This window comes from Buceros rhinoceros, unplaced genomic scaffold (assembly GCF_000710305.1).
Source record: "Buceros rhinoceros silvestris isolate BGI_N320 unplaced genomic scaffold, ASM71030v1 scaffold7976, whole genome shotgun sequence".
Classification (NCBI taxonomy): domain Eukaryota; kingdom Metazoa; phylum Chordata; class Aves; order Bucerotiformes; family Bucerotidae; genus Buceros; species Buceros rhinoceros.
The window spans coordinates 58,293-70,054 of NW_010418035.1; the positions used below are offsets into that span (position 1 = coordinate 58,293).

Here is an 11,762-nt window from a genome sequence, read left to right on the forward strand (position 1 = left end):
GCCCAACAGCTAAGTCGAAAAACATTCAGCTTAAATACCGGCTGAGCTGTTGTTTGATTTTTGCTGCCTAGGGAAATGAACGGGTTTGTGCTGAATGACCACAGCGGTTAGAAGGAGACTGTGCTGCGAACAACTGGCCAAAGCCTTCAGGTGTGATTAATGTGGCCACCTTTGAGCCAGCTCCGGTGATTACTCTGAGAGCCGTGGGTCGGCTTTCAGAGCAGTACGGTGTGGCTGTGTACCAGAACAGCTCTCTAGCTCTTCAAAAAGACTCCAACAAAAACAAGAAGTCAAGACCTTGGTATTTCTAATAATTCCAAAATAAGCAGGAGACCATCTTCACTTGCTTTAAAAGGCAGGAACGTAATTCTGAGTGCTCACCAGCCAGCATGCTTTCAGACTTGTTAATCACTGTGTCCTGACGCTTAAGTGAGACTTAATTTTTTTTCTCTTTTCATTATTGTTTTTCAAAGCGTTTTGCACGTCTTAGCCCTGTGAGGGGAAAACGTGCACTCGCTTGAGTGACGTACATCTCTGCTCAGTACGTGGAGCAGTAATACAGCTAGACAGAGGTGCCCAAAAATCGAGAGGCAGATCCTGAAATCCTGAGGTTGACTTAAAAGAATAATTTAAATGCACAGTAAAACCAAGCTCCATTTCTTTGCCTGCTGGTTTTTAGCCTTACAGGTCACATTCCAGGTATATTTTCAGGCTTCCACTCATAACCGTAGGGGCTGAGCACTTTCCTTTATACAATTGTAATCAAGGTATCCATGTAGTCATTGCTTCCAGGACCAGAGTGCTGCGTGTAACAAGTTCTGAGATAAAAATCACGCAGGGTGACACCAGAGGATGACCCGATCCCTCGCTTCTTTATTATTTCTAATGTGAAGCGGCCTTTGATAGGAAAGACGCTGCTGGCTGCTGTTACAGAAATTTTGCTCAGATGGAGGGGATATTATTATTAATAACTGTAAAAGTAGGCTGTTTAAATGGAATCTGCCATAGCCCAGTATCAAGACCTTCCACCAGGAAACTATAAAAAATTAGCCTCTCCCTTGCTTAAAATCTTAATGCTGGGAGCTGTAATGTTTTTATCTGTGTGTAAAATAGGGACATGCTTCTGTGATTCTGCTTGTGTCCCTTAGAGCATGAAAATCGTGTAAGAGAAGGTAATTCTTATTAAAATACAGTAAATTCTATACTGTGTATATTAATATTCTTCAAGAAAGCTCCGTAGTTTCAGTTCCAGCCTACTTTCATTCCTGACTTTGTAGCTTCAACAGAGACCGAAGGAAAAAAGATATTGTGACCCTGGTCGGGGCTGCCTGGCCCCACGGGTGGAGGGTGGTCAGGAACCATCTAGCTTAGACTGTGATCGTAATGACCATCCTAAGGTAAGCAAAGGATCAGCACGTGTTTACTGGTCTTTCCTAAGTCTTAAATAACCCCTGAAGGCAAGGAGAATGCTGTCAGACTGCTGTGAAGCTGTTGTGGATGGAACACCACGGTCAGACATCTCCAAAATTTGCTCTGCACGTGTTGTATTTCTGAGATAGATACAAATTACGTTGTTTTGATCCTTGTCTTTGTGTCTCCTGCATACATAAAAGATCTCAGTTCAGCCTCCTCATTTGCAAGCAAGCTAATGGAGATAGCGGATTTCATTTTTAATTCTTTCCGCATCTTTCTTACTGTCTTCTGTTGTCGTTCTGCTTTTTTCCAACTCTGACCAGATGGGGAACTTTCCATACCAAATGAAGAAGGAGCTTTGGAGAATGGGCAGCCTCTGGGCTCCGGGCAAGTGCTGAGCTCCAGCCAGGTCTCCCTGCCAGCCCTAGCAGAACTGGAGTCGGGTCCAGCATCTGGGGAACCCTGCTCATACGAGGTGCTCCCAACCACAGAGATCATGGATGGGACAGGTAACACCTTCTCTGCATTATGAAATAGATGTTCTAAGCTGTTTAGAACAAGTTTTTGACTTCTAACATTTGGTGTCTAGTCCTGGGAAATCCTTGTGGAGCAGGCGGTGACAGCGTATGGATTGTCTCTGGATGCCCTCTGACTGACCTGGCATACGAATAACCTCTACTTCTACACAAGTAACCTCTCTGTGAGGAAAGCAAAGCCCCTGCGCTTTGTAAACAGTTAAGAGCAGATTTCTGACTCTCTGGCTACGTCTCAGCTGTGCCAGTGAGTTCTAGAGCGGAGAGCTGACAACGTTTTTAAACCCTACTAGATCCTGCCCTTTAGCTGCTGGGTGGTGTTGAGTGATGTTCACACTGTGCATCTCTCAGTAGCTACCACAGCCAGCAGCCCTGCCCTAGGGGAGGCTCTCTGCCCTTCTGCCCTAGCCCCTGCAGAGCGATGGCAACGCTGGACATCCACACTGGCTCCTCTTTCTGCATCGCTTCATGCCGAGCGTTGTGGACAAAGGTCGAGCGAGGAAAAGTGACTGGTAGAAGTGTTCATCCACGATCCCACGCAGTTACGCAGCCTCTGTGAAATGGAGTAGGCCCCATGAGGTGCTTTTACGTTTATAGGATAAGTTTAGAGACCACCTGCTAACATCTGTGTTCCTGAGCCAAGCTGTTGACGACAGACCGTCTGAAATGTGACATTTTAAGGCTCTTGATTTGTGTTCAGGCTGTGGGAATACGCCCCAGCCTGGCATAAGGGAGCTGGCTTCTGTCAGAGGTAATGGGAAATTCGGCTGTGGTGTAGATCTGTGTTGCTCCTCCTCTTTCTCTTTCTTTCTCTCCTCCTTTCTATGTTATACGATGTTTGAGTGAAATCTATTGGTCGTTCTTAACCCGCATTGCTGCGCTGCTGTTCCTGTCTGACTGTGGCTGTATCCGCTGCTGCTTTGCTCATAACGTTGTTGCGTCTATGATGTGGTTGTGTCCTCCAGTGTCTGAAGAGAGCCCCACATCCAATGAATCCGGCGTCCTCCTGTCCCAAGATCCTACAGCTAAGCCAGTCCTGCTACTTCCCCCCAAAAAATCTGCCGCTTTCCCCGGAGACCATGAGGACACCCCAGTGAAACAGTTGTCCCTCCTCAAACAGCCCCCTGCCCTGCCTCCTAAACCTATTGCCAGGATTGCCAGCCACTTAACTGGTAAGTAGGTGTTCCTGGACCCTCAGCATCACCCCTGTAGGGCAAACCTGTCCTTACAGCAAGGTCCACAGTGTCCTTCCTCCCTGTTTGCACGTGTTGTTGTGTGTACTGGTGATGTATCTGTGTTGTTCCTAGGGTAGGGAAAACCTGTCCTTACAGCAAGGTCCACAGTGTCCTTCCTCCCTGTTTGCACGTGTTGTTGTGTGTACTGGTGATGTATCTGTGTTGTTCCTAGGGCAGGGATCATTTTCAGGCTCTGTCTTCATCAAGGTCTCTTCAGGGCACTTCCCCTCCCCGCTGTAATTACCCGAGACCACTGCTGTGTTTCCTAACCCTCCGCACTCTTACTCATCAAGACTTAGCGTCACCACAAAAATTGCAGGATGCGCTTTGATGGGGAAGGAAGTATCAGGAAAAATACAAAGATATCTTTAAATGCCTTTAATGAGAAAAGGGATGAGGGCTGAGAGGAAATGGAGAGTTTTGCTTTCTCCTTTTGCCCTTTGTTGCTTCTCCCCTCAACTGCCGTATGCGCAGCTCTAGGTACACGTGGAAGGAGGGTTGGTGGGTGTCCTCTCTCCAGTCTCTCATTTGGACCGCAGAAGCAAAGGATGGCTCTGTTTACACAGCCCAAAAAAAGGTTCCCTAATGTTTGCCTGCACCTTTCGAACAGCCTGCTCAAAATCTGGAGTTCAAGACAAGGTGTGGTGCATCTCTGTGCTGGGGCAGCCACCAGCCTTCTCACTGGGTCGATCTTCTTGTGTTAATGATGCCCAGATCTTTTCAGGGCCGATGTGAGTGTTGCTCAGTCCACATTAATACACTCTGGATTTTTTTTTTTTCCTCCTGACAGTTAATAGCTGTTTTATTCAGGATAAGATATATATCAGGAAAGAGCTCATTAGGAAAGAGCATGTTCGGTTTTCTCTTGTATCTCTGCGCAGTCCTTTCATGTTTCTGTTTGGATGACCGCACGTTTTTGTTCCGTATAGTTCTGTTCATTTGATGTGAAATCTCTTTACTTTCTCACCTGCCAAAAATCTACACATAGTGGTTAAAATTTTGCTTTATATTACAAACCGAATGGGCAGTTCTGCAGCCTGCAAAGCCAGGCAGCAGAATGAATGGCTTCAGGTGAGGACAAAACCAGCTTCCTATGATCTCCCATAACACCCTGTCCCAGTTACCAGAAGCTGCTCAGAAATGAGGCCAACATGGAAGAAATAAAAAAATAGGAATAGCATAGGAAAAAAGGCAGGTACTAAATGTCCTTCATTCATAAGCCTTTCTTTTGTAAGAGAGAGAAGAAGAATCAAAGGATGAGGGCTTCTGGTGTGGGTTTCTTTGTGCAGATCAGACTCAAGCTATCAGCATCAGTCCGTTGCTTGATGGCGATGACTTTCTAGTGAAAGCGAAACAGAACTGTGACTTCTCTTACTTTGTGCTGGTCTTTAGTGGTCTCTCATCCAGTCCTCTTGTATATGCATATACAGAACCCTCAGGGAAAAGGAATAGATTTGGATTTAGTCACAGGGCCCTGATTTAATGGACAGTTATTCCCAGTGGAACTGAAAGCCTCATTTGTCTGAACCATATAAATAAAAGTATTAAACTTATTCTTAAGGGTCCATTTACTTTGGTGATCTAAAGGATATACACGTTGTTCAGTGCCTTGTGTTCTCCACTGGTAATTATTTTAGTTGTGTATGATCTTTGGAAATGAGCAATCAATCCTAATGAAGCACCCTCATCAGTGAGAAGCAGAATTAATGCTATTCTTTGACTAATTACTCCAGAGACATCCTCAGCCTGTGTGTGAGAGAACAAGAAAATCTGAGTTCTGGCATTTGAGGTGAAGACTTTTCTGTTTGTGTGGCATACCCATTTTTCTACTGAGGATTTAGTGAGAAGGTTGAAGGACAAATTTAGACATACTGGGCATGGCTAATGGAGAATAACGGTGGTTTAATGGTCTGGTAGCTCTGTTCGAGAAGACTGCGAGGGGAGATGTGATCCTGTGAAGGGTTCAGGTTCATATCTGAAAATGCAGAAGTACCTTAACTTCTGCCTTAACGTATAAATGTCTGTGTACCTGTGTATATTTAGGTAATAGAAATATGTTTTATATAAACATACATTATAAAATCACTACAGGCATGGTCAGCAGCGAAAAAAAAAAGGAGAAATATTTCAAATACAAAACTTGAGGAAAGAAAACCTGCGAGTCTGAACACTGTCTTGCTGTGAACTTAGCCCAAAATTCATCAGTAAAGCATGAAGATGGACTTGCAGGGCATGGCAAAGGATTGAGTACAGGTTTTAGAAATAGAAGAGGAACATTCCTCACCTCTGAAAGCATTTGTGGACCGTCTGAAACATCTGTCTGCCTGTGCCAAGACAAAGACTGGCCTTCCCTTCGATAACAATCGTGCATAAAAGAGCAGGCCTAAAATAAACATGAAAGAGCACATTTTATTTGGGGGAGAATGGAAAGAAAAAATCCATTTTCAAGGTGACGGGAGGAGAGAATTGCCTCTAGCAAATCTAAATCACAGAACCTTGGCATGCTCCTTCTCCGGGCTGTGGTACGGTGGGGATGGGACAGTGCGGGAGCGGGGACAGAGCCAAGAGCTGACTGCAGAGCAGCCACGGGGAGTGATGCCACCACCACTGCAGAAGATGCACCATGCTTTGCCTCACGCCATCTCCCTTGCTCTTGATGCTGCTGCCTCCACAAGGATCATCCCTATCACAGCACTGGGTGTGGTGCCCACGCAAACCTTGAAGACAGGCAACCCTAGGAGAAAAACATCATCCTTGACTGGTTTAATACCGTTGTTTCACTGCTCTGCGTTTGCTGAGGGCCAGTCACCTGCTGGTGAGCCTGCTGCTGGTCAGCAGGTAGGATTATTATTAGACCACGTTCATGGACAGAGTTTCTTCAATCATTTTAATTCTCCAATACCCACACGCAGAACTCAGGCATTTAGGGCACCACTTGCAGCCCCCTTTGTTGAAAATGTAGGAGGAGCTGAAATAATCACCTGGGACCAAATTTAATTGGACTGCTGGGGTAAAGTCCCCACATTATAAAATCTTCAGTGGCCAAAGGTGACAAGAAGACTGGTCATATCTTCTTTGCTGGACGTTACCCCAGTGGTGGAAAGCTCCTTTTGATCTTGATTCATTAAGTTGTTACTTCTCACCAGCACAGATCATGTTTTCTGAAACTAATTACATGTTTTCCATTCAAAGAACTGAATCGCCAGAAACCCATAAAGTCCCCTAAAATATCAGAGGACAGAATATATGCCCCTACACTGGGATCTCAGCAACACCTGAGTGTATTTGAGCCCAAATTTAGCCTAGTATTACAGTAGGGTGTAGCCTTGGTTGTATCTGTGCACTCAGCTGTTGTATTTAAGCTGTGAGAAACCTTTGGCATTCTCTTGTTTTCTTCATTCAGGATTTTGAGGAGAGACAAAGCTGAGACATTTTTAGCTCTGAGATTGTGCTTTCTGTTACGTCTCTGTAGAGTAAGAACTGATTCATCATTAGAGGCAAATGTTTAACAGAGTAGGAGATGTTGCAAGTCCCCAAAAGTTATATCTGATGGTGCATTCAAGCCAAGGATGAGACTTGAGAGCAGGGATGCCTGGTGTCCTGCTGCACTGCTGCAACAGCTGCTGGTTAGTTACAGCATTATACAGTATTTATAACCTCAATTTATCCAGTAATTATTCTCTGCAGTATTTTGTAACACAACAGTCACACGTGTCTCAGAAGGCTCCTCTGTTGATGAGCCCAAGACAGTATCCACAAGCTTCCTGCTCTGTGGCATTAACCTCCTGCTGCCTGCTCTGGCAGGTTACATTCGTGTGGGGGCGATGGACAATTCTCTCTTCCCTGTGTGCTTGAGGGAGAAGCAGCAGAGCAAAAGCAGCTGTCCTTCACCAGCACCCTCGTGTTCTCATGGGGAACCAAATACTGATACAATCGATCTCTCCATTCATCCCCTGCCTGCTGCTGCCCGAAGGGGAGGACTTAGCACTTGAGGCATCAGGAAATCTTGTCTTTGAAACCCTCCTCGGAGCTCTGCACGAGAATTCACATAGAGCTGTACTTCTCAGCCTTTAGGCTAAGCATGCTTTGTGTTCTCCAAAGTCAGCTTGAACCTTGGATGCATAGATGGTGCAGAACAGCAAAGAAATCTGTCTCAAATCTCCCCTGAAGACATGGCTGCAGATCCTGCTGTAGTCAGCAGGAGATACGTGGCAACTCTTTGAGAACAGTTTTTAACTTGTCTTTATGAATCTGCTCAAAAACTCATTGAAATAAAAGAAGCGACTACTGCTGATGAGGCACGAGGGATTCCTGGAGAGAAGACCTGAAAAAGTGAAAGCTACTTGTCCATATGCTACTAGCAAATATCAGGCGCATCTCCTCATTTCCGCTGCGGCGCTCCCTCAACAGGCCACGCGGGGTTTTGCACACTGGTTGATTTTTTGTCATAGGTCTGATGTGCAGCAAATATTGTGGCATCCACAGCTCTTTTTAAAGTAATTTATTGTCATCACCAGTGGGAAGGTTTCTATGTCTAACATCTTTTTCATCCGTTCTGGCACAGTTATTACTTAACCATGCACACTGCTGAGTGGTCACAACCCTGCTGGGAGCCAGCGTCTTGCAAAATTGCTTATTATTCTCTTGAGCATGAGGAACCTCAGCCAAAAGAGATTCATCAGGCTTGCACACCTGGCTTCACACAGGTTGCTTCTCTTCTGTCATATGAGTGCTTTGTGCAATGATTGAAGATTCTGGTAGTGTTCCACTGAGAAGAACTTATCACAGATTCCTTGTTCATATTTCCACTGTCCAGTTCCTTATTCATCTACAGGTGTGCACACCCAATGGATATTCCATGCTGGAGACAAGAACTGTTTCCGCTCCTGGTTCATAAATCACGTACATTCTGAAATGAGGGCAGAGGAAAAAACTGTAAAACGCCGTCATCTCACTCTGCCACACAGGGACGAGTAGTTCTCTTGCTTACTGCAGATCGTGCCTGGAGCCCATGGGTTTGAGCAAGGCCCTGTTTGTTCAGCGCACTGACTGACCTGACCCTGCAGTAAAACTTGCAGTACAAGGTCTCTGTTACTGATGTCAGCAGAGATACGCTGACACATTTCTGAGCAAATGGATCAAACTCTCCTCCCATTGCAGCCCTTCCCCTTTTAGCTGTGTTTTTTTTTTCTAGCAGACAAGTAGAATTCTCCTCAAGGTGAAGGGCAGACAGGTAGATTTAATGCCTCTGGTTCATTTTCAAGGCTCTTTTTAGGTATTAGGGTCACATTCAGACAGACTTAAGAACTTGGGTGAAACACAGTCTGAATAAAGCATTATGTTAAAAATAATGGACAAGATTCTTTGCGGGTGTCCAGTAGACACCCAGCACTGATATCGCTGAAAACATGTTCATGTAAGGGATTTCTTTAAATTGAAGGGGAAACTAAAGGTCCGCACTTCAGCTGTGAAGAGTGAAAACCAGAGTTTGCTCATCTGATTCGTGATGGAGCATGTTGTTACTCAGGATAATTAAGCTAGACTTGTTCTCCATGCAACTCCAAAGCTGTAGTGCCTTTGTCACAGCTCTACAAGATGAATGCTTGCGTGTGAAAGGAAAAGAAACATTCACTGGTCTAGAAGAAAGATGGAAGGATTCCTGTTTGCTTTATACCTGAACCGTCTGGCATGTTACGCCCGCTCCCAACATACGGTAGTGCTCTAATCTTCAGGATCATAGAAGGCAGCAAACCCATGACTGGAGTTGATACCTCCAGTTACTCTTTTGTCAGAAGCGAGAGATGCCTGCAGTTGGGATCTCTCTGAGTTCACCATCAGGGATGACTCTGTCACACAGAGTGACAGGACATCCAGACACTGGCGCTGTCAGATGAGGACTTTAACTGAGATAGAGCAGAAAAGGATCTAAACCCAACAGTCAAAGCTGCACTTTTCAGAAAGGAAATGCAGATCTTGGTGTAGTCTTTGTCATTCAGGACCAGCTCTAGAAGTAAAGTTGCCTGCAGCACAAATGTATGAGAAGACTTTGTTACTACAGATCCCACAGAAGCCTTATTCTGAGGGCTCTGTGCCGTTTACTCCTGTTATTTATCTTTTATTGAAGAGGTGTGTTCTTTCATGCAGGCTACAAAGAGGAAATACACACAGATAACGTGTGTGGGGGAAAAACAGGGTAGCCTGGAGACCTTCCTGTACCTGAATCGAAAATCCTGAAAGTCTTTTTCCTCTACTGTACAGACGGAATCTGCTTTAGAGGAGGGGGCAGTGCCCTGTGCTTTGGCAGTCCCTTGAGTTAGATTTCAGCTTTGGTCGAGCCATCAGAAGAATTTTTGCCTTCGAGAGCCGTGGCAAGTGGATTTGATATTGCATTGAAAGCCAAATGACTTGGATTCTCCTCTCTATGACTCTCCCACTCTGCAACGCAGAAAGACCACCTTCTCTCCGTGTCTCTGTTTCATCCTTGCGCACCCTTTGCCTCTCCTATGTCTTTAGCCTAAAAGCCCTTTGAAGCAAGGGAAGACTGGCTGTCAGTTTGTTCCTAGCACAGTAAAAACACTGGTATCAAGTGGATACTGTGGATGCAATGAAGCTATGACTAGCACTAAAAAGAAGTTTAATATCATGGCTGATCTTGGCTCTATGTGTAGTTTTTTTCCCCATTACTGTCCTTAATAATTTTCAAGGAGTGTTAGTGCTTGGAAGTTCTGGTAGCATCCTTGTGCACCCTGGCTATTAGATACGGATACTAGTGGATACAGGCAATACCCAGAACAAGCCAGGAGGGAGGAAGGAATAAGGGGGCAAGAAGAAGGATAGTTAATGCTAAAAAGAACCATCTGGAAAAGGAGTTTAGAAAGCTGATACCACTCAGGAGCGTGATGGCCTTTGAAACCTGGAGGGCAACATCTTATTCCCAGGCTTTCTCAGGTCAAAAGAAGATTCTGACCCTTCAATTCCCTTGCCATGTTACAGCAAGAAGAGTGGACTGAAGCAACAAGAGGCCAAAGAGCGTGCAAGCCTCGCTCGCGGTGCTGCACTGCAGAGCCCACTGTCTGTGGTGTTCCAGGCTGCAAAGGGCTTGGCTTTCTTCCTAAACCCAAGCTCACAGCTGCCTCTCACAGCCGATATGATGCTCTCGTTTCTGCTCTTAGTGTACGTGGTGGTCAGTTCCCACACCCATCTTGGGAACTACAAGCCCTCCCGTTAACATCTTTGCCCTTCTGAAAACATTACACAGTGCAACTCCAAAAATCTCCATCCTGCAGTTGAGTCCTGGGAGAGAGATTTGCTCGTGGACCTTTCATTGATTTCCCATGGAAATCGGGGGAGTCTTTGCCTGGCAAGTTGACTGCGTGATTCAAGGGATGTGCCTAGTCTTAAAAAGGTTAAAATTCCGTGCATGAGTCCAGAGAAAAGTGCCTTCTATAACAGAATACATTAATCCTAACAACCTTCTGCCATTTATAATTTTCTCCTCTCGTATCCTGCATTTTTCCAAACCACTCCTGTTTCATATTCAAACCCTATTTCTTTTCTCTTTTGCCCTGTAATGTGATTTTTAACACCAGATGCTTTGCACATTACAAAGCCATAAGAAATGTGACTCGTAGTAATTGCACTGCAGTGGCTGAGAAGGATCAGGAATCGCGGAGCTTTTGCTCCGGCAGTGATGGTGGGGAGTCGTCCTGTAACTTCAGACGCCAAATTGCTGTCCCTCTATTTGGGTGTCTGTTGAGCAGGAGACATTGCGCTTACCTCGCAGGGCTGGTTTGGAGCTTTAAAGCGTTGGAGCGTGCCACGAGCCTTGTCAAACATTGCTTACCGTCTTTATTTAGGGGCACGCACAGCCCTGGGATGGTTTTGGTGAGGCTCAGCAGTGCTGCAAAACAACAGGTTGGGGTTTTTTACTGAAGACCGTGCTGAGCACACGCTGTGCAGAGTTGTCTTTTGGAGCAGGGAAGGGGTGCACGCTCCCGTGTTGACAGTACCTGCTTGCCCAGGTAGGTACTCTGCCCTCCATCTTACCGACATGAACATTAACACCAGGGCCTCTCTTTCTTCTGTTTTAGATCCTGGCGCTCCTGTGAAACTGCCTTGTATGCCAGTTAAACTGTCACCTCCACTACCTCCAAAGAAAGTCATGATTTGCATGCCTTTAGGGGGGCCAGACCTCTCTCTCTCATCCTATTCCACGCAGAAGAGCTCCCAGCAGCCTTTGACCCAGCACCATCACACTGTCCTGCCATCTCAGTTAGCAGCTCACCAGCTTCAGTACGGCAGGCACAGCCAGCACCTGCCCTCTGGGTCCAGCACGTTGCCCATTCACCCTTCGGGGTGCCGGATGATCGAGGAACTGAACAAAACGCTAGCCATGACCATGCAAAGGCTAGAAAGGTAATGGAACAACTTTTAAAATGACATATTGATGCCTTTTTCCCTCTAGCATCGGTGTCGATACCACCACTTGGGTTGGGTTGATGGTACTGGAAGGAGGCCTCTCCTCTGGGCTCTGAGAGGTTCAGGGCACAGTCATTGCTGGAGAAACAGAGGGAGGGAAAGA

At 45.8% G+C, this 11,762-nt stretch overlaps 1 protein-coding gene across 1 annotated transcript in view; it reads left to right on the plus strand.

Moving 5' to 3' along the window:
* PHACTR1 (phosphatase and actin regulator 1) overlaps window positions 1-11,762 on the plus strand; it is a 56,622-nt gene that overhangs the window by 3,218 nt on the left and 41,642 nt on the right. The window contains exons 2-4 of the mRNA XM_010138377.1: window positions 1,737-1,922; window positions 2,912-3,118; window positions 11,272-11,596. Coding sequence (XP_010136679.1) covers window positions 1,737-1,922; window positions 2,912-3,118; window positions 11,272-11,596 — 718 coding nt within the window. The remainder of the gene's footprint in view (window positions 1-1,736; window positions 1,923-2,911; window positions 3,119-11,271; window positions 11,597-11,762) is intronic.